The sequence below is a fragment of the Branchiostoma floridae genome, chromosome 10 (assembly GCF_000003815.2).
Source record: "Branchiostoma floridae strain S238N-H82 chromosome 10, Bfl_VNyyK, whole genome shotgun sequence".
Taxonomy (NCBI): Eukaryota; Metazoa; Chordata; class Leptocardii; order Amphioxiformes; family Branchiostomatidae; genus Branchiostoma; species Branchiostoma floridae.
This window is the reverse complement of record NC_049988.1, coordinates 13242248-13263726: the sequence shown is the minus strand read 5'-3', so window position 1 is coordinate 13263726 and position 21479 is coordinate 13242248. Positions and strand designations below refer to the sequence as shown.

Genomic DNA, 21479 nt, shown 5'->3' with positions numbered 1-21479 from the left:
AATTGGAAAGAACAAAAAGGAAAGACAGAGGTCCTTACTTATGGCATAGTCAAACTAGTTGCAGGCCATCGTATGATTTAAAGAGTCTTTAACCAGCCTGTGACAAGGATCTAAGACAGCCATTACTATAACAAGAATTGCATGATTGTGTATTGTACAATGTACAACTATCCTAAAAATGTTTTCAGTTGTGATTGTAAGAGTTTGTGATCCTACAATGATTGTACACGAATTTGACGGAGCCAGCTTACCAGATGTTGCACTCCTGCATGACAGTGTCGCCAGCCTTGAAAGCCTGTCCCTGGTACAGACAGACACACTGCTCCACGGGGACACAGTGGCCGTCATAGTCCAGCACCAGGTCATCAGGACACATGCAGCCCTCCACACAGTGTTCCTCACAGTCGTGGTTCTGGGCCAGGGCACCGCAGGAGGTGCGGCAGGCCTTACCACAGGACTTGTAGACAAGGGAACCGGTACACTGCAGCTCTGTCAAGTGTAGAATCACATATTGAGTCCAAAGTTACCACTCAAATGACTTGAAGAAAATGGCCACTGTAGATTCAGCAAATCTATAGGGTCTGATCAGGGAATTTAGGCAATGGTCACTATTGACAGGATCCTTAATGCTTGCATGGGAAAATTATAGTCAAAAGGACAACACATTGGCTAGGTGGTACTTATGCAGAGCAGGTTGCATGTGGTACAACGTCTCGGAAAAAAAATTATCAAGCTAAAATGGAAAACTGTAAAAGAAAAGCATGGCTGTGATGCACGACAAGTACATGTGATTGTAACCTAGGTAACCTGCAACACTCCTAAGTAACTTGTATAATAAACTGAAACAATACAAGCGTAGAAGTCAGCTAACAAACATGTCTTTACGGCTTCATTTACTGCTGGCTATGAGGGAATGTAAGGAAGCAATAGATCTAGAGCACAACCATCATATGCGAAAGAAAATATCTCAAGCTCACCACACTCAGTCACTTGGCTTCTCCAGTCCAGCACGATTCCCTGCTTGGCACACATGTGAGCGTAGTCAGCCAGGGCGTCGCAGAGCGGGCTGATGCCTGAGTTCACCTCAGTGGCACACACATCGTACATGCAGTTGTCGTAGTAGGACCTGAAGTTCACAGCTTCGTGACACTCTGTAGGATAGAAATATTTGAGTCAGAGTTATAAGCAAAATTATTGGGCAAAACAAGACAATTTTTTACCAAAGTAATTGGGCAATTGCAACTGTAGTAGAAGAAGTACAGTTAATAACATTGACTTTGACGTTTAACAACTGGCTTACAATAATACATACAATCTGCAGCTTTGAAAAACATTGCATTTGAGTCATCTCCAATACAGAATCTCCAGTTATGCACAGTTAAGATATGCAAGAGTGCATTACACTGGAAGACTTTGTTTTGGATATCTCTTTAGACACATTACTTCAGGGTTGTGGATACATCTGATTCATTTTAGTCTGTCCATCATAACTTGCAACAGCCAACTGACAAGCTCCTCGGACGGATATGTGACCTGGGGGAATTACTGTATCACAGTTAAGACGTTGAACAAAATGGCTTCATTTCCATGTAAGCCAAGCAGGTGTGAATGCACTGAGCAAACTCCATAAAAAAAGGCAGTCAAAATGAAACATAATACAAATTGCTAAACAATCTTGCTACACATTCAACTATAAAAGCAGTAAAGAAAAACTGTGGCACTTACGCCTGAAGGGTTCTTTCTTCAGGATTTCGCACTTCTCTGTTGCAGTGGACCTGCGCTGGGTGAACATGTCACAGGGATGGGACTCCTCTGTCATGGAGATGTCAGGGCACAGATCTTCAACCTACAAGAGGAGGACATGTCTTAAGAATCTATCGAAATATGACAAGAACTATCATGATGGCATAGCAATGGCTCTACAACTGATGATGTGCGTCCATCGCTGATGCAATAATTGCTAATTGCAATAGATTTTTTAACTGCAGTTTCTAGTCGTTGGAAAATATTTCATTTTCTTTTCCATGAAACTTAATGGTGATAACATTCTGTAAGCTTAATATTCATCTTTGAAAAAACAGAGACATTATTTTTGGTCTGCTTATTTGTTTGTTTGTTTGTTTGTTTATCTTGGTGTGTGTCTGAACCTACTTAATTGGCAGGGGGAGGTTCCGGCAATAGTGACCAAGACTAAAAAATAGCATGTGTTCTAGTGGGGTTAACAGAGTTATCTCATGTCTCTAGTTGATTTTCAAAGAGTTTCCAAATTTATCTTTGGATGAGGTGTGACTTGTCTTTTAGCCTTAGAGGCTAATGTAGCTAGAAAAGAAATCAATATGATTATCAGTGTCAGCTGTTTTACCTTCCACTTGTTGGCAAAGGCGATGTGATGAGTCTCGATGTCCTTGCTTAGAGTGTAGAAGTCGTCAAACTGCTGGTTGTTGAAGTTACCACACAGACCGACCATGGTTCCCATGAGGTCAGGGGTCGCCACCACGTAGACCCTGTTGCTGCCGTCCCACAGGATCTTCAGTCCGTTGTCAAGGGTAACCTGAAGAATGGGAGATGTTAGGAATTAGGATACTTTACAACCGTACACAAAAATAAAGGGCTTACAAGCTTTTGATCATTCCTTTGATCCTTTTAAAGTTATAATGACCCAAAGCCTATATGTCACACATCCAGACCGAAGTGTTACATCAGAAAAGGATCAATGGTGCTTGGAAGTCAGTATCGGCCCCCGCCCCGTAAAAGTATTATGCAAAAGTTGCAATGGTTTGATTGTTAACTTTTTATGGTCACATAACTGTTGCAAAACTGCTGATGTCAACCCAATACTGAAAAATTGTTTGAATTTCAAAAAGATGAATAACTTACCTTCTGGAAGAGTGAAGACACCCTCTCGACGTAGAATCCTGGGGCAGCATAAGGCAGAGAAGTGATCTCATATCCTCCATTCAGCATAAGGGAGTGGCCTGTGGTCATCTTCAGAGTCGAGCCCTGGACAGCAAGAAATTTATTAATGATTGGTTGTCGTACTTAAGATATCTTGAAAATGTCCAATGTTTAAGTACAGTAGTTAGCACTCAGCACTAGGTAGAGTATGGGAATCAAACACACACCACTACCAGCAGACAACTCCCCTGCTGTAATGGCTTTCACAAATGTGTGGCCCAGGGCCTACATGTAGAAATGAAGATGGGCATTACCCCAATGCATCTGTTACACATGTATATGCAACTTGAACTTTTAAAAAAATGATACCTGAGTTTTGATGACCACAGAGCGGTAGCAGAATCCTGAGTTGCAGTCATGGTTCTCCACGATGACGTTGTAGGTGTCGCTGAGGCGCATGTCGGGGTTACTCATCAGCAGGGTGTAGCTGCAGTCTCCAGCAAAGTCGTACTGCTTCCCGTCAAACGTGGTGTAATGGCGGTATCCAGTGGTGGAGCACACGGCTATCAATGATACAGGGATAATAAGCTTTGCGCAATGGTAAAGTCTTAGCCAGTGTGCTTAATTAGGCAGTGTGCTAATTGCAAAGCGCCCAAAAGACCACCCCCTGTTTAAGGGACCTGTAAGCAGTAAAATCTTGCCTCACATTCAAAGAGTCTGCTTATAGGGCAAAAGATCGACTGTGGTTACTATAAGTATGATGACATATCTGTTGGTTTCAGATTCTTTTGATTTTGAGTAACTGAATGACAACTGTCATATAGTATCAGTGTTTCCAAGAATTTCTGATATGCAAAGAAGCATTGCTATAGTAAGTGAAATAATTCCAGCACTCGATAATGAAGTATTGCAAACAGTCTTCCAAGATGATATTTCTAAAGGAAGACAAACTTTATAAGGACACAAGAAAGCTGTGCATGTGTACAATATGGTAGTGCATAGAGAGCATATCTGTAGAACAAAGTGGTTATCTGTGGACTGGTGTACATCATTGGTTGGTTTCACATTCAGCACCAAGGACAGATATGTCCTAATGATGGATGTTATTTTGTTCCAGCTCGCTAGGTGGCACAAAAGTACACATATTAATTCCACATGCCAGGATCTTACCTTCACACTGTTCCTCGGTACGCCTCCACTTTCCGATCAGATATTGCAATGATGTACTCTCTATGAAGTGTACTTAGTCTACCGAATGTCTTTCTTTTTCTTGTGTCCTTATAAAGTTTGTCTTCCTTCAGAAATTTCAACTTGAAGTTTTGAAAATTCAATGTATTAATTTCTGAAGGAAGGTGAACTTTATAGGGACACAAGAAAAAGAAAGACATAGGTAGTAAACTTCATAGAGAGTACATCATTAATGTACACATAACGAACACTAATTCCACATGCCATGATTTTACCTTCACACTGTTCCTCGGTACACCTCCACTTTCCGTTCAGACAGTAGCACTGGTTGCAGTCCTGCTGGATGCGCGATCCCGGCGCGTACTCCGTACCACGGTACTGACAGGGGCACTCCTCCCTGGGGATGCAGCGGTTGTTGTGCAGGTACGTCCCGCTGGGGCAGTGACAGCCGTCCACACAGTGGTTGTCCACACAGTCGTAGGTGTGGGAGTAGCAGGTCTGGGGGCAGGAGCTGCCACAGGGGTCATACACCATGCCATTCTGACAGGTCATGCCTGGGAGGGAACAGGGAAGTTTCATCAATTTTCTGTGTTTTTACGCATAACATTAGACATAACATTACTACAAAAAAACATGCATGTTTCTTTTTCAGAATTAAGAAGCTCAAAGTTAAGATTCTATAGCATAAAACATTATATGTATAGGAGAATAGACATCTCAATATGGCAGTCTTGAGGCTAAACTTGAGAGATACAGATTGAAGAAGTCTTAGAGATATCTCCCCACAGCCATCTGAAGATTCAACTTACAACAGGAGAATAGATATGTCATCACAGCAGTTTGGAGGGTAAACTGATAACAGATACAAAAGAAGAGATATCTAATCAAAACATTCTGAAAGCTATAACAGAAGAGGAGATTTCTTGAGGTTAAACTTGATAACAGATACAGAAGAACGAAGAGCTATCTAACCACAACCACAACATTTTGAAGGTTTAATTTTATACCAGAAGAAGAGATAGCAGTCTATAGCTTAAACATGATAACATGTATACAAGGAGTAAACATACATTGATGATCAACCACAAGAAGTTTCAAAGAGATATCTCACCAAGCTAGGGGTTAGTTAGATTTTTTTAACAGAAAAGAAATATCTCACCACAGTGATTTGAAGGTTAAACATGATAACATTAATACAGGGAGTAAACGTATGAGCATGATCATCCACAAGGAGTTATCTCACAAAGCTGGAGGTTAGAGTTTATATCAGAAGAAGGGATATCTCACCAAATCGAGTACAAGGAGCAAAAGTACGGACATGATCAACCACAAGGAGTTATCTCACAAAGCTGGAGGTTAGAGTTTATATCAGAAGAAGAAATATCTCACCAAAGCGAGTACAGGGAGTAAAAGTACAGACATGATCAACCACAAGAAGTTATCTCATCAATCTTATATCAGGAGATATCTCACCACAGCGATCTGGAGCCCTCCAGGCGATGCTGATACCCTGACGTGTGCACTCGCGGAAGTAAGCCTCCATGGAGTCACACTCCAGTGCAGTACGGTTAGAAGCACCAAAGCAGATGTCCTCCTTACAAGCCTCGAAGTACGGATTTGGGTCCACCATCTAAATCAATAGATGACAAAATGTTATATTGTTTTTCCACAGGAGTTGGTGGAACTCAGTATGGTGCATATGCCAATTGAGAGCAGCCTTCCTTTCAGACCCCATGTTTTTATGACTTTTACTTCCTTGTCTTATATTTGTATTGTACACTAACTTTTTCTATAATTCTATATACCCTGTAAAGTGAAGTGAACATAATCTTATTAAGCACTCTTTCTCAAAAGACAATGTGTGACTGTGAGAGTATTTGATTTGCTAAGTGCAAATTAATGCGTTATACATTTCTATCCTTGTATTGAGATAGAAAGTTAACCCCAAAACATACATCATGTAGCTTAGTAACTTATTCCTTGTTCGTTTCTTGTTTTGCTGAAATTGCTTTTACGATATCATAACACCAAACAAACATTTCACAAAGTTAATGTCATTAAAACTATTAACTAAACAAAACACCTCTCTAGCACGTAAATGGCTTCAGTGCATTTCTAACTGTAGACCTACCTCAGTGCAGGCTGTGTTCATGAGATAACTGCAGCCGTTGATGGCAGAGATGGACCGTGCGTACCTCTCCTCTGTGTTAGACTGACAGTAGGTGTCAGTGGACGCATCTGGGCAAGAGTCTGTAAGGAATACAACACCAGGGTCAGGTCTAAGATCAAATGAGTTTGCAATCAATTGCAAGTTCATACCGTATGCATTAACAAATTTAATAATACAGTATGTAATGCATCAAGACATAAAACCAGTCAAACTTCTCAAAGGCAGCAGTAGCACACTGAATTGTGTTATACTAGATTTAGAATACATATGAGCAATCATCATAAATGTCATCTATTTATCTATTTATTCATGGCAATGCAGCGATAGGCAAAAGCAGGCGGTAGACATCAATTTACTTCTTAATTAGTAATTTGACTTGCTAAATTAAATGTTCATTATTGATTTTATCTGTTGACGTCAATTTGCCTACCAGTTGTTGAATAAACCAGATGTAAACTGAAACAGGACATTTAAGAGTGCATTTTACATAGAAGTAAAATAAAATCAAGAGAAAGATATTCTGACCAGAGAAGCTATCCGGCATCTTCCAACTGTTGGCAAACTGTGCAAGTGAGTATGCCACGTTGTTGTGGATGTCGGTGAAGTCATCAGATGGGTCGCGGTTCCAACGTCCGCACAGACCACAGGTCTTGTCGAACAGTGGTTCCGACACCCAGACAAAGATGGCTTCCTCTCCGTCCCACTCAATCTTGAAACCGAGACCGCTTCGCAGCATTACGTATCCCGCAACCTATGAAAATATATGTTAAAGGCATGAATAAATAAATGGATGCACGGATAGATGGATGGACAGACGAACAGAGGAATGAAACAAATTTCTGATTTTAAATGGTAGTTTCTGAAAAAGAGCTCCCTGAATAAAGAACTAAACTCTATAAGCTACTATGCCATTCCATGTTTTTTTCACATGGCCTTGGCCTTACTTTTGTTGATTGATCCTTCCACCCACTCATTTTTACACTTAGTCCACCTGATGTGATGTTAATGTAAATGTCTAAGATACAATGTACATCTTGTTTCTAATGGACCCTGGGCCTGGTGCAAAGAATAAATGAATGAATAACTATGGACCTTTTCGATGACGGTTCCAAACATGTTGGTGGGAATCTTGATCTTGTCCTCGCCGTGATACACCGATGGCCCCTCAGCATCGTTCCTCATGACCAGCGTCTCCTGTCCAAGGAACACGGTCACGCTGCGCTGACACTTGGTCGCAGGGCGGCAGTGGCGGTCGTTGTGTACGTGGATGCTGTGTAGATATGGAAAATGGCACCATGAGTTGTCTGGACTTCAAGGGTACATTAAGTGTCTTTCTGCACGTTTCTATAGTTTTTAATCTAAACCCTCAGATAGATATGGTTGCATGTTGTATATTTATTTCCCATCTTCAGGATCCTTTATATTGATATCCAACCACAGACAAAACAAGGAATAAAGAAATTGACAAAGGAAGGAAGGAAGCAACAAACAAATGAAAGAACATCACAGAAGTAATTGAAAACAAATTGAAGAAAGGAAAAAGGAGTGAATGAAGGAAGGAAGGAACTAACGAAGGAATGAACGAACGGATGAACGAACGGAAGGACGAACGAACTGTCGAACAAACAAATGGCTGAAGTTTATTTTTCATTTCTTTGTGTGTTATGCTTGGATGACTTTGGTGTCTACAAAAATAAAATAAAAATCTATTGAAAGACGAAGAAAAAGTGACAAAGCGGAAAGTTGACAACATGGGAAGCTTGAGAACATGTAAATCAAACGCACCTGAAAGTGAGGTCAAAGCAGTCCTTTGCCAGCACGTAAGAACAGGTGCCCTTGAAGTTGAAGATGCGCCCGTCGAACGTGCGGAAATGGTGCTGTCCCCAGGTGGTACACATGCCAGCCTGTGCCGAGATGTAGGCTGGAAGGACGAATCAGGGCAGTAAAATTATTTAAGGTCGAAGCAGAATTGTTGGAACTTAATAATATATAATTGTGTATTCCTGATTGCTCTGAGCTGCCAGAAAACACTAGGATCTTCAATTCCAACATCTGTTTGGAGCTTGGAGATTATATAATCTATAGCTAAGTTTCTTGATGCTGCCGCGTGGTAGCATCAGATAACATGTATGATATCATACCACTATATAAGAAGAAACCACCACAACAACAGACATTTATTTCTGATCAAATGTATCGCAATCTGCAACATCTGTTTATGGGTAGATTGTACTTACTCCTGTGCCTTACACCGGCGACCATTGGAGCCATGCTCTTGCCGGGAGTGATCGCAGGCAGCATTTCCGCTGTAAGGGAGTGGACATAACATTAGGTACATTAGATACATGTCTTGAACGTCTCCAAGGCTCTGTTGACTTCCCAGGGTTAGAGAAAGCGTGACGAGAAGTCGCGGGAAACGCTGATCGACTCCGTATGTCACTTCCGGTTCTTTGTAATTTCGCGGGAGATTTTGGAATAGTCCACCTATAGGTAGACTATCTGTGTGAACTCTTCCATTGCTTACAGTTTTTCGGACTATTTGTCACTTAATGTATATAACACAAGTTAATAATATCTACACTCAACCGATATTTGCCTAGAAATAATCTTAAGATGATGGATTTTGCAAAATCAAAAGTATCACATCATAAACCCTACTTCTGAAGTGTACTCGCCCTGCCCAGAATCCTTTGCTCCCAAGAGAATTATGAACAAAGTTCGCACAAACTTTCTCTGACATCGTAAGTTAAATAAACTCCACCGTACTATGATAGATTTATCAACGGAAATATATTTTACTCCGAGGATGAAAGCTCTGAAAAATGTCTGGCCATGGCATCATATAGACTCTTTCGCTGACTTCTGGAGCGGGGGAGTTCATTTTTGGGGGGTAGCGCTGATACTCAAATTTCAACATAGGCTAAGATTATCTATACCACATAGAAATATGCTCTTCAGAAGTCTGCAAAGGACATCGTGTCCATTCTACTCACGGATACACTCCGGGAACCCGCCAGCTGGCGACCACTGTCCGGACGTGGAGTCACAGACGTAGGACTGGGAGATGGGCGTGGCGAACTGGTAGCCCTTGCGGCAGGTCGGGAAGCACATCTGCTTGTCGTTGGTGACGTTACACGACAGCATGCCGTTCACCGGGGGGTCCGGTGTGGCGCACTCCACCTTACCAGCTGCAATGGGAAACGGTTTATGTATAACATTGAATAATTCCATTGTATATTTGTATGTGTTAATGGTATTGAATTTCCTGTCTACCATTATAACCGTCACGTTATCCACGATCTTCGGGCGTATCGATGGAAGATCGGCCATATGCATATTTAAGATCGACAGAGGCGTATTTTTCACCTGAAAACCGTCCCTGTCACATATAAGCCATACTTTGTACCTTGTACAATTGTTGTGCAATAAAGATATCATTATAAGCGAGGCCCGGGTGATAGCCGCAGAATCGTCGTCCGATCGATTTTCGCCAAATATGACAGGGGTATTAAGGCATCCGTTGCGCTATACGACCTACGTGTATACGGCGCGATCGCTGAGCGAACAGCGGCTAGAATATATTTGTGTAACCATTGATTTCATAATTGCATGACACAAGATACAAAAGTATGATTGAAAGACTACAAAGTGCACAGAACTTTAAAAAATCATTCTTTATTGTTTGATTTTTGTTGAGCGATCTGTCAAATCTTTGGTTTTTATGCTGAGTCACAGAATTTAATGTATTAAACAATTTAACCAATAGGCCGCGATGTTTTACAAATAAATCATTCTCATTCAAAGATTTTCATGAGTTCGGACCGCTGCAATACAGACATGGTAAACAGATGGCGCATCTAGCTACTCATATTTTGAGCGTTTGATATCTGAGACGCGGATGTTTGTTGTGCGGCAGTTGCTGGCTTTCTGTACACCTTTCAGTCAAACACGCTTAGTTATATTGAACCATATTCTCCAAGCAGATGTTGGGTCGTGGAGACAGATTCAGAAATAGTCAGAATTTTTACCGGCTCGCTCGTGAGGGGAGGGAGCCGGTAAAATCCCGACTACTAACGTCTTCGCAACCCTGCTTGAAGAATATCAAACCAGACTTTCGCCAGCATTCTTCGGTACTTGTAACCAATGAGAAATACATTCTTCTATGGTTCTGAGTGTATGTGATTGTTCATTTTCAAATCGCACTCGAATAGATAACACTTCAGGCTGGTAACGTTATGTCAGACGGCAACTTGATGTGATGCCAACATTTAGCATTTCGCAACAAAAGTCAAATATCTTTTCCGATGCTTTGTAAGAAAGCTTACTTTCATGTAACCGAGGGGCCGGTAGTCAGAAAGTATAGCAATCAGTGGCCCAGTACAAAAAGACATGGCCAGCAAAAGTGTATTATGAGCCCCAAAAAGGCCCCAGAGAGCCTGCTATGGAGCCTATTCCTACGGGGGTACGGGCATCGTAGAATTCAGCAAAAGTTCGGCACAAATTGGCCAGGGGAGTCAGTCCACGCTGTGGTTAATGTTGTGCGGTCAGCCCACTTCTCTATTAGCAAAACTCCTCTAGCAAATTATTTTCCCTATAACAGCCATCGTAGTCAGTCTTGTAGAGACTAACTTTCATGTAAGGCTAGATAGCCGTTACTACAGATGCTGGTAAAGATGCCCTCGCAAGTAAAATGTATCATATGTTACAGAGAAATGCGTCTCACTTTTACGGGAATTCTATTCATGCATGTGCAGTCTCTATCGTAGCTCTGGTGATAAACTCTGCGGGACTGCTGAACGGGGTCAGCCACCAATTTGTTCGGCAGCCCAATGCGAGTTACACGCGCCAACCTGCACATTAGCGAACGGGTGGTTTATGTCATTATGATCGGCTAATGTTACAAGGTCCTAGAATAGCAGCTCCTCTGGATCGAGAATCTAGATCGGCGGACATACAAAAAAGTAGCTGCCTCGGGCTTCCTAATAATTTGGCTACCTACCTGGTAACCAAGGTAACCCTAACGATATTCAAATAACTTCTTACATGGCTGACGGAAATATTATTAACTCCTAATGAAATTGATCAAATTCCTTCGAAATTGCATTAGGTTGTGCGGGTTTCCCGTAGTACAAAGAGTAGTGACGTCTGATGCAACTTGAAATGGCAAAAGATAAAAGAAATAGAATAAAATAGAATAAAGTTTTCGTGAAATTGAATATAACAGGATCGCGCTTTGGTAGTAGGTCTTTGAAGTTGTAGGGCTGTGGTAAGTTGGTGGAGTTCGGATCCCAACAAAGTAAACGAGAAACGAAGTGTCATAGAATGTTCAAGCAGACGGTGACAGAAGTAACAGAACGACCACCGAAAAGTAAGCGTACATAAAACGACGACGAGAACACAGCTACAGTCTGAAAACCTCCTGCTACAACAGCTGACAACCGCTTTTGTACTGCCAGTTTGTCATACGTTAGTGCAAAAATCATTAGGTACTTTTCGGTCGTTGTAGTTTGCACTACATGTGCACGACTATCTCAAGAATGCCCTCACTTTGTGATCGTAAGACGGTCTCACGACGGAGTGTTACCGGACCGTAGCATTTGCCTATCATTCACATTTATCCACGCGGGTCACATATATTCGCCACTTTCAAAAAAAGAACTAAAACATGCATGCTTTTTAAGAAACTTCTAAAGTGGCACCACGAGGTAAACTCTTAAAGTTTAAACGTGCAGGAGTGCATTATACCGGGGGATTTTTCTTAATTCTTAAGTTTTGGCGCAATATTTCAGTGCGGCTGATGTGTATCTGACCTGTCTCAGTTATGTGAATAGACCTAAATTGAGTTCTAAGCAGAAAAATGGTAGGAACATAAAAAAGCTTGAGCTTCCAGAAAAAAAAATCACTTGAATAATTCGTAAAAAAACGTATGGGATTGCGAAATCAGGACTTGGTGGATGAGGATAATGTAAAAAGCCTGGGCTTGCAGAATAAAATCACTTGAATAATGTGTCAAAAATGTATGGGATTGCGAAATCAGGACTTGGTGGATTAAGATATTGATTTATACATTTGATGTCTCCGTCTCAAGTGCTTCGATTGCACTTGTGGAACATGAGAGTTTCACATGGTCAGTGAGCAGGCTTGTGAACGCGCCACCTGCTGGCTCTCAAGTCAAGTGCACTATCATTGACGTTTATGAAATGGAGCCGCGATATCAGATAACATATATGAAACATGACACTACGCGCGTTGCTATACGAAGTTCAGATATCACACAAACGCTGTGGCACGTTGGCTACTTGTCTGCGGCTGAGCGATTTTACAGAGAGCTCAACGAATTTCATCAATGAAAAAACAAGAATCTTTTTACGCGTTTTCTGTTTTTTGTTATCTTTTTAGTCACATATATTCGTTTTTCGTTATAAGTCACCGGTAAGGCAAATTCAATTTATGACGTTGTGACACCGCCAACATGCATGTTGCAATTCAGTGTGATACCCTTTTAAGCTTCCTTTTCAATAGAAGGTGAGCACTGAGTGACCAATGAGCGATCAAAAGTGGATTTTTGTAACCTTTGAATTAACAATCAAAATGATTTGCCATAAAAGCGTAGTTTTAAAGCAACAAAACCCACAAAACGTAAAAAAACATTCCATCCATTCCTTTATTTGTGAAATTTGTTAAGTGATCTGCATCTGTCACATTTTAGGTCGATCAACAAGTTATTCATGATCAGCGTTCAACCTCTAGGAGAAAGAGGGTGTTGATTCGCTTCTTATTATGGAGGAAGCTTGAGTTAAGTGCCCTATACAAAACAGATGTCTGTACATATGCGTGTAGTGCCGAGTTCTCACTTTGTACGAGTACTAGGGGCCGGGGACAAAGGAGAATAGAAACGTACAAAAACGTTGCCATTTGGTGCACATCAGAAGTTAGCGGTACTCACCGATGCATGGTGGGAATGAATCTCCCAGCAGCCCTGGCGACCATTTGCCACTGGCAAACTCGCACACGTATGTGCTGCCCACGGAGTGTCTGTGGAGTAAGGGAGAACACAAATCAGTATGTTTTGTCCGCTTTGTATAACGTTAATTCACCTTTATCCGCGGGGTACCTTATATCCGTTGTATAGAAAATGAGAGTGTTTAGGGATATCATGTCAACAGACGGTGTATTTAAAAAAAACTGCAATACTTGAGTTTGAAACCGTTTTCTGTTCACTTGTTATCCTAAACGCACTATTCTATATACCACGGATATGGGATACCCCTCCGATAAAGATGAACTAGCATTATATATCTGTTTTTTTACAATCAAAACTTAATGACGATATATGTGAATGCCCGTTTATGTATACAGCAACACTTTAGTACCAACGCAACACATCCCTGCTTTCACCCGTAAATGGTGAGGTGTTTTAATCTTGATGGACATGATTGTGTTTACTTTCAGACTTCGAGATAGTTCAGCCTTCTTAATATAATCGTCCCGGGAAGCTAGCGTTTCTTAAAATATCACTAAAATGTTTACGCCAGTTTTTGGTTGCATAAGGTTCCGGTTCGGAATTTCAAGTGTCCAGATATCTAAATAGTCCCTAAGAATAAGACGCAAATCAGAGGTTGTCTCCATAGTTTTGGCTCTAGATTTTTCGGCTATCGCTTTAGAAGTCTATAATCTTTTATACTTCTCCAAATGCTTGTTGTTCGTAGCGTTTTATGGTGTCGGAGATTTGATCGTGCGACGAACACTTCCTGGTATTAGTGCGCGCGATAGCGGTAAAGCGTTTCGTCGCCTGATTACCCAGATCATGCGTTCTATGTGCGTTTTGGGTGTTTTAGCGCCATCGGAGCTTGCGGAAAACGTATCGGATAACTTTTTTTCCTTTTTCCTCAGTATACAGAAGAAGTCTTGACCTTCATTGCCATATCAGTCATTATCCCAGGAAAATTCATTTTTTCCGTGTAGCGGCCTGTAAAAAATGGCCCCAAATTAGCATTTTTTGGATGAAAAGCATATATTTTTGATGGTTTTTACCAAAAATAACATTTCTACAGAAAATGTCAAATGAGTCTGTCGGTCAGCGACAACACACCCTTTTCCATCGGAAACATTGAATTATCCGAAAAACGATGTTTTGAGAAGCGTTAGTGCTTTTCTCAGAGACAGTCAAATCGGCCGCAAATCCTAAAAAAAACTCCGAACCGGAACCATAAATGTGAGTTATTACGCAAAGCTGCCGCAATGCAACCTGGTCCCTGTCTTTCATAACCAGAATGTTCTGGAAACCTTGGTCGATACTGTTTGTCACATAATTCAACTAAAATTGATCGGTCACCAGGACAACCACCAAAGTTTACCATTTCCATTATCCAAAAATCCTTTGTGTTGACCGAAGAGTTTGAGATCGATATCAAGAGTACTCTTGATTTGCTTTCATAATGTCCTCCAATAAACGGCCATTGTTATAGAATTGTTCTCTCGGTTCCACCCGAGAGAACCAAGTTCCGTGATGGATTGGTTCAATGGTTCTCCATTGCCCACCAGCAAGACTAAGTTGTTTGGAGATCATGCTTTGCTGTAGCCGACATGTATATAAGGCGAGAATGCGCATGCTTTAGAGGTCCAATTTGCATAAACGCAATGATGTACCCTGTTGGTGGACTCCGGTGATCATTGCCCACCAGCAAGACTAAGTTGTTTGGAGATCATGCTTTGTTGTAGCCGACATTTATATAAGGCGAGCATGCCCATGCTTTAGAGGTGCAATTTGCATAAATGCAGTGATGTACCCTGTAGTTAGACTTCAGTGATCATACGCATTAGGATAATCTCACAACACTTGTGACGTCAGGAGTGACGTACACAGAATTGGGTGTTGCAACGTTATGAAATCAAGAATATGTCTGGTTACGCAAGCATATTCTCTACCAACTTACAGATAGCCTGGTGGGTCTTTTGTATCATCTTTCATAACAAAAAAATATCACAAGCCTCCATAGGAATCTTTTTGACTCGTCAGCTTTTTTTTGGCAGATGTATATTGTTCTCTTATTTCATATCTGATGAGTTTTGATTGCGCCTGGTTTCTCACAGTCACACGGCCTGGAATTTGGGCATGATACACTGCTCATCATTCTAATCCCTCCTCTGACGCAATATAGCCGACCAAAGGGAGTCAGGCGGGCACTGTAGTATACGGTAGCAAACACACTCCTAGGCCGGCTTCACTCCACTGCCAGCTTTTGATACTATCTTATGCTACCGTAGGATATACTTGGAGATTAATCTTTTCTAATAAAACTTTGTGTCTTGACGTGTACGTACCTGAACCCTGGCTCACAGTTGATGGTGCACATCTTGTACCCATTGGCACTGTCACAATGCACGTCACCGTGGTCAGGGTCCACCGGGGTGTCACAGGGGAAGTTAATCCCTGGGGAAAAGGAGTTTGATTAGTTCGGGATCATGATATTATAAGGGGGTGAGAGCTGTTGTCCTCCAAGAAAATGAACTTGATACATGTAGGTACAATTTGACCGACTTCACAAAGAGGTTGATATGAGTGAGTGAGTGAGTGAGTGAGTGAGTGAGTGAGTGAGTGAGTGAGTGAGTGAGTGAGTGAGTGAGTGAGTGAGTGAGTGAGTGAGAGTGAGTGAGTGTAACAATGAGTGTAACAGTGAGTCAGAGAGTGTACGTTTGAGGGATAGTGAGAGAGTGAATGAGTGTGAGAGAGTATATAAATGTGTGTGTGTGAGTGAAAGCTAGTGAGTGAGTGAATTGATAAGGTTTTTGCTACAGTACGTTGGTGGAGAGATTTATTTACTATCTACTTATTAACATACATGTGAATTTCACTTTTTGTAACTTAGTTTTGAAGATTATGAGAGTAAATCAAAAGTATAGGATCATTGTAAGTCAATGTCTCCCAAATAAGCTGAAATGTATCATATACACATGTATCTAAAACGACTGGACGTCATATGCCGAGGGCGCGTATATACTTACTCTGTTCACACTGTGCCCCGGTGAACTCCGGTGGGCATGCGCACACGTTAGGTGCCACGCATGTCCCGCCATTGGCGCAGCCAGAGTAGCAAGTCGCTGTGGGAAAGAAAAGTTTCAAAAAGTAAGTTTTTGTGACACTTGCGTCGCCCCTGTGAGGATGTACTGAACTGACCCTGTAATATACGGGTGGCAAGACTTCACAAATGTGTATCAGTCCACTATTTTTCAACGGGGGCTTTATTCAAGAATGCCTATGTTACACATACTCTTTTATGCTAGGGGCTAGTTTACCCTCCCTGTGGGTTCGGTTAGTCGGTCCTTTATATTTCAAGAGGGTTAAATTATTTCAACCAAAGAGGATATGGGAAAGACACGGAAGAAAATACCTTGAAAGTCACCATCAATGTTTAAATGGTTCTGTGATTCCTCTACAGTGATTGACTACTGCTGTATCACGTGTTTCTCTTACTATAGTTTGTTTCTTTGTGTGGTAGCTTCTTTATTTGTTTGTTTCTTTGTTTATTTGTTTGTTTACTTACGGACGCAGTTGGGGAACTCGTCGGCAGGGCTCCAGACGCCCACGTCGTTGACGCAGGAGTACTGGACGCTCTCCAGGTTCGAGTCGAACTGGTACCCGTCCTTACAGTTGGCTACGCACGTTCTGGCGGAGAGCAAGAAAATCTGTCAATTTTGTACTTCAGATACGGTAGAGGATGAAATGCACTACTTCGTAGATTGTGCTATGTCTGTTTATGATAGAAATATCCTATAGTTGTATAGAACTAAATTCCCTGACAAATAGATACATTGTATATGAGTAGCACTTACAATAACTAAACTCATACTATGTTACAGTTGTGTACTTCAAATGTGGTAGAGGATAAAGTACACTTCAACGGAGATCATATCTAGTATGAATGTTAATGATAGAAATATCTCATTGTTGTATAGAACTTAAATTCGCTAAAATAATTATTACATTGCTTATGAGCAGCACTGACTGTAACTAAACTCATACTATCATAGATTTTACCACAACTAAGAAGCGAAGAGAAGCTGAACGTATAGCTATATGTTAGACCACAATACTGGTACCATAATGTGAATTACAGATGTAAGTTTTTAATTATTAGCACTGATGGGCACTTGAGACATGTATATCGTTGAAGATGACTACTTGACAAGGATTGATTTCAAGATGAGTACTTTGAAGGAAAATATGAGATTTGAGAGGCTCTCTTGTTGAAGGAAGGGCATATTTTGTCTAGATCATAACGTTATATAATTCTAAATATTATATATTAACTAGTTCTACATGCGCTGAAAATTGTCCCACAGCTACATGACCATTATACATGTACGCACACATACAACAACTCTTTGCAGCTATTACATTTCACCAAAATAATTTTCTTTTAAAAATTAAATAATGGCTTTCATCATTCTCATTTATTTCCATAAACATTAATTTCGTGTCACAATATCAAAAATGATACTGTACATAATGTTACATATGACAGTGACGGTACTTACATGGTATCTTCAGTCAGATGACACTGAACCCTCCCATTCTTCGGCACGGCGGGATTCTTGCACTTGTTGTTGGCTGAAGGAAATATTCATAATTTCAATACACAGCAAATTTAAAGCTACATAAACTGATGTATGTTGTGTAACAGACATATAAAAGTATCCAAGTATCCAAAATTAATTATATCCAAATTCAGTTCATATTACTAGTAATTTCAGTTTCTCTAGAAGATATCAACAATGTACAAGAAGAAGACAAAACTTACCGCCAAAGTAGGGTAGTGATGGATCATAGGTTATGTCATCTGTTAGGAATCAAGGAGAAAATACATGCATTACACATTACATTGGAATCTGGGCGGAAAATGTTAGAAAAGTGACTTGATACTCTTACAAAAAATCGTTTGTGATTAAGGGCATGGCTCATTTGAATATTTTATAACTATGTTGAGAGTTGATCTGCAACATATGTTAGAAGTACGAGAAAAGTTCAGTCTTTTTCTGAAACGTTTAAATAGTTTAAATATGTGGATTGACTTACCATAACTGAGGTATTTGTTCATAGCCGCATTACTGAAACAAAGAAATGAAACAAAAGTTAGTATCCGGACTTATGTCCGGTTTCTCATTGTACGTGTAGAGATCCTAAGTGTTAAATTGAATGTCTTCTGGCGGTGTACCTTGTCGTAAACATGCGATAAAGTGAATTCGTCATAGTGTGATAGAAGTCTACTTTTAAACGTCAAGAGAACATTGCTGACGAAATTCTTGGCAAAGACGACTGGTTCAAACTTCGATCCATCAGACAGAAAATAGTCGCAACGCATAAAGGTGGTATCTCACTGCACTTGTGACACCGGTGCAGCACTGCGGGGTTTGAAAGATTACTCAACGACGTTCAGAGATAAAGAACGAATTTTCTTACGTTTTATGTATTTTGTTGTCTTCTACTTCATATCCTTTTACTTGTTACGCAATATCTAAATTAGAAAAGTCGTCGAAAATAACACAACAATGCCGCAGTGAACGAACCCCGCAGTGCCACACGTGCCCCAAGTGCAGTGAGATACCACCTTAAACTTCATACAAGATCATGATTGTGCAACATCTTTAGAATAATTTCATTAGAAATTCTCGAGTCCCTGGTACACTTTTCATGCAGTTTTAGTAAGTTTACGTTTGCCGTCGGTCGCATTAAGAAACATTGTCGTTGACGAATCCCTTCAAAATGTTGTAAAGTTACCGTCTATTTATCATCCTTATCTACATTTGAAAACAACATAACTTTCTAGATGCAGAATGCATTTCGTATCAAGTTAGAGGGAAGACTTTTGGTATGAGGACGATTCGGCGCTTTACCAACTCGGCCCAACACCCTGGTCAACTCGGTACAACTGGGTTAGGGTTAAGGTTTGGGTTGGGGTTAGAATCAGGGCTCGGGTGTTGGGCTAAGTTGAGCGGGGTGATTGCGTAAGTTGGTCTGGCTGTGGACAAGAGTCGTTAAAGGGTAGACGCGTCCACATCCGTTATCCTCTACTTCTGACTAGTATCTACTTTTATAGGGAGAAAATTTTGCCAGTGGAGTTTTGCTACCAGAGGACTTGGTCGGCCGCGGGATCTAAGCGTTGACTGACTCCTCTGACCAGTTTCTTGATATTTTTCCGAATTCTACGATACCCGCACTCCCCTGGGCTGGTGGAGGCTAACTTCTGACAAAGAAACTGAAAACTTACGTGGTTGAAAACGCCACCAGCGCAGCTAGAAAGATAGCGAGCTCGGCACTCCGTGCCATTCTCACTGTTGGCTTTCTTCCTGTTTTACCCCGCTAAATTGCCCACAGGATAAGATAGACTTCGATGAGGGAAAGAGGGGCAAAAATAAAATCCACAGTAATAGTCCAAACTAAACTGTGGTCCCTGTGGGACTGAGGAAAGAGGGCCGGGCTCCTCCTTTTATACCTCCCTTCGGAAAGCCACACTTCTCGAGGTATAGAATACGGAACTCATCAAAGCAAACAAAAGGAACATCCTGGTTCAATACTACTCTAAGTGTTGAGACAATTCATATTTTTGCTGACGCTTGTATAACAGAGTAAACACTTGACAAGTCCTCTTTATCATCGAGAGTCTTCACAGTGGACATGATACTTATGAAGAGAAGGTATTGTTCAACTCTTCAGGACATCAGAATGTTGCTGTGGAGTTGAAGCATAAAGTAGGTCTAGAACACTGCAGGTTTAGAAGCTTTGTTGAGAAAACAAATTCGACGACAAGAGAGTCTTATAACTACTTGATGTATTGTGAAGTCAACACTACTTGGTTACACCTCGCTGGTGGTGTTTTTTTGCTGAAGAAGGCACTTTGTTACATTGAAGACTCTACAGAAAGAACAAGTACTATCGAGAGGCATTGATAGCAAGAAATTTTCGCTTACGGTGCGGTTTGGTATCTTTTTCAATGACTCTGACATCGATTTTGATATCCGCAAGCGAAGTGTTTTTTCTACCCTCAACGAACACTCTTTATTGGACATTTGTAAAGTAGGTTATAAGATAATCCATTTTTACCGAGTCCTAGTTACAAAACGAAAATACCGCGGCCGGAGGGTTGTCGTGAGCTTATTACGAATTCCTCGTGTCTTTGTCTATTTATTCATTAGACTCGCAAGACTGTGATACGTTGGTGCGTAGAGCTCTACGAAACGTACAAGAATGACTAAAAAAATACCAAAAACACACAGCTAGTGTTTTAGCGATGAAATTCCTTGAGCGCTCTGTAAAATCGTTTCGAGACGCAGCGACGCCGCGGCGCGCCGCCAGTCAACGTGCCACAGTTTCAGCGAGATACAGAAAGATAGATGTGGTACCTGCAACATGGTCGTATTCGTATACGTGGTGGTTCCGAAACAGGGCCTGTACCTCCAGTAGAGTACAAACTATCATAAACAATGCAATAAAATCGTACATCTGATAAAAATGATACCACACAACATAATTGTAAATAATCACAGCAGTCATTGTTCATGACAAACACAATTTTAATATTTGGTGTTGAGATTGAACAACGGTGACACATTTCCATTCGAGTCCAGCCGACAGACTAGACGTAAATTCTGCCATGAAAGTATAGATCATCTGAAAATGTTGTACTTAATACACGTATGGATCCCCCATAAAAGATTAACATATTTTTCTTGGAAAATAGTTTTTTGAGAAAAGTCTTGTTCTATCTTTGAGAAATGAAAAACAAAACGCTGACGATCTCCGTTTGTTTCAACTGCAGCGTTTCCACAACAACAGCTAAATATTTGTGACTGAAGTTTTACCAATCAATACTTATGTATGGCTTACACAACATTTGGGCGTCAACACAATTACAAAACAATATCATCCGAGTTATGAAATCATGATCTGATAACTTATGCAAGTATTTGTTTCGTAACTTAACGTTAAAGATAGTACACAGATCTGAATGAACTTTTGCTAATTTTAGTGCGGTTATGTAAAATAACGGAGAACATTTTTTTATGTAAGCTACAATGCGCTGGGAGTAGTAGGTCTATTATTATTTGCTAACTTCTTATATCTGTATGCATGCCTCTAAGAAATATAAGTTTAGTTTTTAAAAAAATATGACAATTTGCACCCCTAACATCTGTAGTTGTCATTTCAATCAATGATACTATATGAAAT

At 40.7% G+C, this 21479-nt stretch overlaps 1 protein-coding gene across 1 annotated transcript in view; it reads right to left on the bottom strand.

Annotated features, from left to right (window-relative positions):
• The window catches only part of LOC118424910 (SCO-spondin-like), a 36375-nt gene extending 16681 nt beyond the window's left edge, over nt 1-19694 (bottom strand). The window contains exons 1-22 of the mRNA XM_035833716.1: nt 19522-19694; nt 18330-18361; nt 18055-18093; nt 17792-17864; nt 16798-16919; nt 16259-16354; nt 15578-15686; nt 13200-13288; nt 9247-9441; nt 8491-8559; nt 8039-8174; nt 7346-7523; nt 6779-7004; nt 6215-6333; nt 5557-5713; nt 4359-4637; nt 3265-3458; nt 2878-3000; nt 2363-2551; nt 1726-1846; nt 978-1151; nt 252-489 (exon numbers count right to left, since the gene is read on the bottom strand). Of these exons, the coding sequence (XP_035689609.1) occupies nt 252-489; nt 978-1151; nt 1726-1846; nt 2363-2551; nt 2878-3000; nt 3265-3458; nt 4359-4637; nt 5557-5713; nt 6215-6333; nt 6779-7004; nt 7346-7523; nt 8039-8174; nt 8491-8559; nt 9247-9441; nt 13200-13288; nt 15578-15686; nt 16259-16354; nt 16798-16919; nt 17792-17864; nt 18055-18093; nt 18330-18361; nt 19522-19580 (3017 nt within the window). The 5' untranslated portion in view covers nt 19581-19694. The remainder of the gene's footprint in view (nt 1-251; nt 490-977; nt 1152-1725; nt 1847-2362; nt 2552-2877; nt 3001-3264; nt 3459-4358; nt 4638-5556; nt 5714-6214; nt 6334-6778; nt 7005-7345; nt 7524-8038; nt 8175-8490; nt 8560-9246; nt 9442-13199; nt 13289-15577; nt 15687-16258; nt 16355-16797; nt 16920-17791; nt 17865-18054; nt 18094-18329; nt 18362-19521) is intronic.
• Nucleotides 19695-21479: the final 1785 nt, after the last annotated feature.